At 47.2% G+C, this 5,831-nt stretch overlaps 1 protein-coding gene across 1 annotated transcript in view; it reads left to right on the top strand.

Moving 5' to 3' along the window:
* Positions 1-440: 440 nt before the first annotated feature.
* Positions 441-5,831, top strand: part of LOC121843252 (TGF-beta receptor type-2-like) — a 33,066-nt gene continuing 27,675 nt past the window's right edge. Inside the window, exons 1-2 of the mRNA XM_042312838.1 lie at positions 441-628; positions 1,547-1,737. Coding sequence (XP_042168772.1) covers positions 456-628; positions 1,547-1,737 — 364 coding nt within the window. The 5' untranslated portion in view covers positions 441-455. The remainder of the gene's footprint in view (positions 629-1,546; positions 1,738-5,831) is intronic.

The raw sequence follows: 5,831 nt of genomic DNA on the forward strand, positions 1-5,831 counted from the left end.
CCCGGGTTGTGGGTTCAATTCCCACGGGGGGACTGGTATGAACAAATAGGGACATGGTGACACTCACTCACTGTAAATTGCTCTGGATAAGAACGTCTGCTAAATGACTCAAAATAATTGCTGGCATGCAGTTCACCCCTGTGATTTCTTATTATTGTTTTATTTGACGAGGCAAGTCAGTTAAGAACAAATTCTTATTTTCAATGACGGCCTAGGAACAGTGGGTTAACTGCCTGTTCAGGGGCAGAACAACAGATTTGTACCTTGTCAGGTCTGGGGTTTGAACTTGCAACCTTCCGGTTACTAGTCCAACGCTCTAACCATTAGGCTACCCTGCCACCCCGATTGAGGAGCGGGGGTTACTGTTCAGCACTTAGTGATGTGTGTTTTTGTGTGAAAAGCAATATAGAGTTACATAATACGAATCGATTGATTGAATGACAAACATATTGAATATGATTGGTTGTGTTTCTCCAGATGGGATGTTCCAGCCGTCCTTCAGTCTCAACAAGTTGTGTAAGTTCTGTGACGTGGAGTCTTCATCCTGCAACGGAACAGGAAGCTGCCTCTCAAACTGCTCCATCACCTCCATCTGTCGTCTGGAGCAGGAAGTCTGCGTCGCCATCTGGTAGGATTACGGTAGAGAGGGGGGTCTGGGTCAGTCTGCATCTGGTAGGGTTACAGTGGAGAGTGGTAGGGGGTCTGTTTCAGTCTGCATCTGGTAGGATTACAGTGGGGGGGTCTGTTTCAGTCTGCATCTGGTAGGTCTGGTAGGATTACAGTGGAGAGAGGGAGGGGGTCTGGTTCAGTCTGCATCTGGTAGGGTTACAGTGGAGAGGGGAGGGGGTCTGTGTCAGTCTGCATCTGGTAGGTTACAGTGGAGGGGGGTCTGGTTCAGTCTGCATCTGGTAGGTCTGGTAGGATTACAGTGGAGAGGGGGGGTCTGTGTCAGTCTGCATCTGGTAGGATTACAGTGGAGAGGATTACAGTGGGGGGTCTTTGTCAGTCTCCATCTGGTAGGATTACAGTGGAGAGGGGGGGGTCTGTGTCAGTCTCCAACTGGTAGGATTACGGTGGAGGGGGGTCTGTGTCAGTCTCCATCTGGTAGGGTTATAGTGGAGAGGGGGGGTCTGGGTCAGTCTCCATCTGGTAGGATTACAGTGGAGAGGGGCGGTCTGTGTCAGTCTCCATCTGGTAGGATTACGGTGGAGGGGGGGTCTGTGTCAGTCTCCATCTGGTAGGATTACAGTGGAGAGGGGGGGGTCTGTGTCAGTCTCCATCTGGTAGGATTACAGTGGAGAGGGGGTCAGTCTGCATCTGGTAGGATTACGGATGGTGGGGGGGGGGGTCTGTGTCAGTCTCCATCTGGTAGGACTACGGACGGTGGAGAGGGGGCGGGGGGTTGTGTCAGTCTCTGTTTCTCTGTCTGTGTGTCTTACGATCTCTCTGTCTGTGTGTGTCTGTGCATGTTTGTGTGTCTGTCTCTCTCCATTATCTCCATTATCTCCGTTATCTCCATTATCTCCATTATCTCCGTTATCTCCAGGAGGAAGAATGACAGTAACTACAGCATCGAGACTCTGTGTCATGACCCCTCCAAGCCTCTGTACGGCGTCGAGCTGGATGACTACAACAGCTCTACGTGTACCATGAAAGAGAAGAAGAGCTCTGGCGGACCGTTGTTCATCTGCTCCTGTACTGAGGAGGAGTGTAACGATAACCTGGCCTTCGCTCCCGGTGAGTACCTTCTCACACCTACTGTATCAGTCAATTCATCGAATACCCTTTTTCTGTTAGTGAGTACCTTACATACTGTACCTACTGTATCAGTCCATTCATCTAATACCCTTATTCTGTTAGTGAGTACCTTACATACCTACTGTATCAGTCAATTCATCTAATACCCTTATTCTGTTAGTGAGTACCTTACATACCTACTGTATCAGTCAATTCATCTAATACCCTTAGTCTGTTAGTGAGTACCTTACATACTGTACCTACTGTATCAGTCCATTCATCTAATACCCTTATTCTGTTAGTGAGTACCTTACATACCTACTGTATCAGTCAATTCATCTAATGCCCTTATTCTGTTAGTGAGTACCTTACATACTGTACCTACTGTATCAGTCCATTCATCTAATAGACTTATTCTGTTAGTGAGTACCTTCTCACACCTACTGTATCAGTCAATTCATCTAATACCCTTATTCTGTTAGTGAGTACCTTACATACCTACTGTATCAGTCCATTCATCTAATACCCTTTTTCTGTTTGTGAGTACCTTCTCACATCTACTGTATCAGTCAATTCATCTAATACCCTTATTCTGTTAGTGAGTACCTTACATAGCGACAGTATAGAAGTATAGAATAGTGTGGGCCCTATCTCCTCTAGCCCTGTGAGAGGGAGACAGTGTAGAATAGTGTGGGCCCTATCTCCTCCAGCCTCTTGAGAGGTAGAGGTAGACAGTGTATAATAGTGTGAGCCTTATCTCCTCCAGCCCTGTAGAGGTAGAGGTAGACAGTGTAGAATAGTGTGGGCCCTATCACCTCCAGCCCTGTGAGAGGTAGAGGTAGACAGTGTAGAATAGTGTGGGCCCTATCTCCTCCAGCCCTGTGAGAGGTAGAGGTAGACAGTGTAGAATAGTGTGGGCCCTATCTCCTCTAGCCCTGTGAGAGGGAGACAGTGTAGAATAGTGTGGGCCCTATCTCCTCCAGCCCTGTGAGAGGTAGAGGTAGACAGTGTAGAATAGTGTGGGCCCTATCTCCTCCAGCCCTGTGAGAGGTAGAGGTAGACAGTGTAGAATAGTGTGGGACCTATCTCCCCCAGCCCTGTGAGAGGTAGAGGTAGACAGTGTAGAATAGTGTGGGCCCTATCTCCTCCAGCCCTGTGAGAGGTAGAGGTAGAGGTAGACAGTATAGAATAGTGTGGGCCCTATCTCCTCCAGCCCTGTGAGAGGTAGAGGTAGACAGTGTAGAATAGTGTGGGCGCTATCTCCTCCAGCCCTGTGAGAGGTAGAGGTAGAGGTAGACAGTGTAGAATAGTGTGGGGGCCCTAGCTCCTCCAGCCCTGTGAGAGGTAGAGGTAGAGGTCGAGGGAGACAGTGCAGTGTGGTGTAGCGTGGGACCTGTGGGGCCTTGCAGGAGATCTCAGACATGTGGTTTCCTGTCTGTGCTTTACTCAAAGCAGAAACATCTCAGCCACATGCTACTGCACAGGCTGTATAGAAAGATAGAGAGAGACAGGAGAGAGAAGGAGAGAGAGGGAGAGAGAGACACAGGAGATGGGAGAGAAGAAGAGAGGGAGAGAGAGAGACAGGAGATGGGAGAGAGAAGAAGAGAGAGAGAGAGAGAGAGGGAGAGAGACACACAGGAGATGGGAGAGAGAATGAGAGAGAGAGGGAGACAGGAGATGGGAGAGAAGAAGAGAGGGAGAGAGAGAGACAGGAGATGGGAGAGAGAAGAGAGAGAGAGAGAGAGACAGGAGATGGGAGAGAGAAGAGAGAGAGAGAGAGAGACAGGAGATGGGAGAGAGAAGAAGAGAGAGAGAGAGACAGGAGATGGGAGAGAGAAAGAGAGAGAGAGAGAGAGAGACAGGAGATGGGAGAGAGAAGAAGAGAGAGAGACAGGAGAGGAAGAAACCTGAGTCTACGCCTTCATTATGGTGAATCACTAAAACAATACAGAAATACACTACGGAAAAAGAAGGAACAGCACGTCAGAAATCAGCCCAATGTAATTGAAGAATCCATAGACTCTAACCACTTCTGGGAAAATTGGAATACACTAAACAAACAACAACACGAAGAATTATCTATCCAAAATGGAGATGTATGGGTAAACCACGTCTCCAATCTTTTTGTCTCTATAACAAAGAACAAACAGCAGAAACATAAACATGATCAAATACAGATCTTAGAATCAACTATTAAAGACTACCAGAACCCACTGGATTCTCCAATTACCTTGAATGAACTACAGGACAAAATACAAACCCTCAAACCCCAAAAGGCCTGTGGTGTTGATGGTATCCTCACTGAAAACAAATTCCAATTGGCTATACTAAAACTCTTTAACATCATCCTTAGCTCTGGCATCTTCCCCAATATTTGGAACCAAGGACTGATCACCCCAATCCACAAAAGTGGAGACACATTTGACCCCAATAATTACCGTGGGATATGCGTCAACAGCAACCTTGGGAAAATCCTCTGCATTATCATTAACAGCAGACTCGTACATGTCCTCAGTGAAAACAATGTACTGAGCAAATGTCAAATTAAAATAGGCAAAAACACACACATTTCTTCCCACAGGGCCGTGGGGTGAGACAGGGATGCAGCTTAAGCCCCACCCTCTTCAACATATATTTCAACAAATTGGCGAGTGCACTAGAACAGTCTGCAGCACCCGGCCTCACCCTACTAGAATCTGAAGTCAAATGTCTACTGTTTGCTGATGATCTATCATTCCCTAGCATAGCATAGCATCATCCCCTAGGCCCTATCAATCCCGAGCATAGCATAGCATCCTCCCCTAGGCCCTATCATTACCTAGCATAGCATAGCATCATCCCCCTAGGCCCTATCATTCCCTAGCATAGCATAGCATCCTCCCCTAGGCCCTAGCATTCCCTAGCATAGCGTAGCATTCCCCCTCTACACCCTATCATTCCCTAGCATAGCATAGCATCATCCCCATAGGCCCTATAATTACCTAGCATAACATAGCATCATCCCCTAGCCCCTATCATTCCCTAGCACAGCATAGCATCATCCCCCTAGGCCCTATCATTCCCTAGCATAGCGTAGCATTCCCCCTCTACACCCTATCCTTCCCTAGCATAACATAGCATAGCATTTTTCCCCAGGCCCTATTATTCCCTAGCATAGCATAGCATTCTCCCCCGAGGCCCTAGCATTCCCTAGCATAGCATAGCATTCTCCCCCTAAGCCCTAGCATAGCATAGCATATTATAGCATTCTCCCCCTAGGCCCTAGCATAGCATAGCATATTATAGCATTCTCCCCCTAGGCCCTATCATTCCATTGGACTAGTAACCGGAAGGTTGCAAGTTCAAACCCCCTTTGTTTCCTGTCGGCTTCCTTTGTTTCCTGTCGCCTTGGCCAGACGTCTCTTGTTTCTAATCAGTCACTCAGAAGATCTGTCTGGATCACTGTGTTACTCTGTAATGTCCTCCTTTGGCAGCTTCAATTGAGAAGGGAAGGGTCAAGAAGGGAAGTGTAGTCAACGTAGAGAAGGGAAGTGTAGAGAAGGGAAGTGTAGTCAACGTAGAGAAGGGAAGTGTAGTCAAGAGAAGGGAAGTGTAGTCAACATAGAGAAGGGAAGTGGTCAAGTAGAGAAGGGAAGTAGTCAGTCCATAGAGAAGGGAAGAAGGGAAGTGTAGTCAACATAGAGAAGAAGGGAAGTGTAGTCAACATAGAGAAGGGAAGTGTAGTCAACATAGAGAAGGGAAGTGTAGTCAACGTAGAGAAGGGAAGTGTAGTCAACATAGAGAAGGGAAGTGTATTCAATGTAGAGAAGGGAAGAGTAGTCAACATAGAGAAGGGAAGTGTAGTCAACATAGAGAAGGGAAGTGTAGTCAACATAGAGAAGGGAAGTGTAGTCAACATAGAGAAGGGAAGTGTAGTCAACGTAGAGAAGGGAAGAGTAGTCAATGTAGAGAAGGGAAGTGTAGTCAACGTCAGAGAGAAGGGAAGAGTAGTCAATGTAGAGAAGGGAAGTGTAGTCAACATAGAGAAGGGAAGTGTAGTCAACATAGAGAAGGGAAGTGTAGTCAACATAGAGAAGGGAAGTGTAGTCAACAGA

This window comes from Oncorhynchus tshawytscha, unplaced genomic scaffold (assembly GCF_018296145.1).
Source record: "Oncorhynchus tshawytscha isolate Ot180627B unplaced genomic scaffold, Otsh_v2.0 Un_contig_4200_pilon_pilon, whole genome shotgun sequence".
Lineage (NCBI taxonomy): Eukaryota > Metazoa > Chordata > Actinopteri > Salmoniformes > Salmonidae > Oncorhynchus > Oncorhynchus tshawytscha.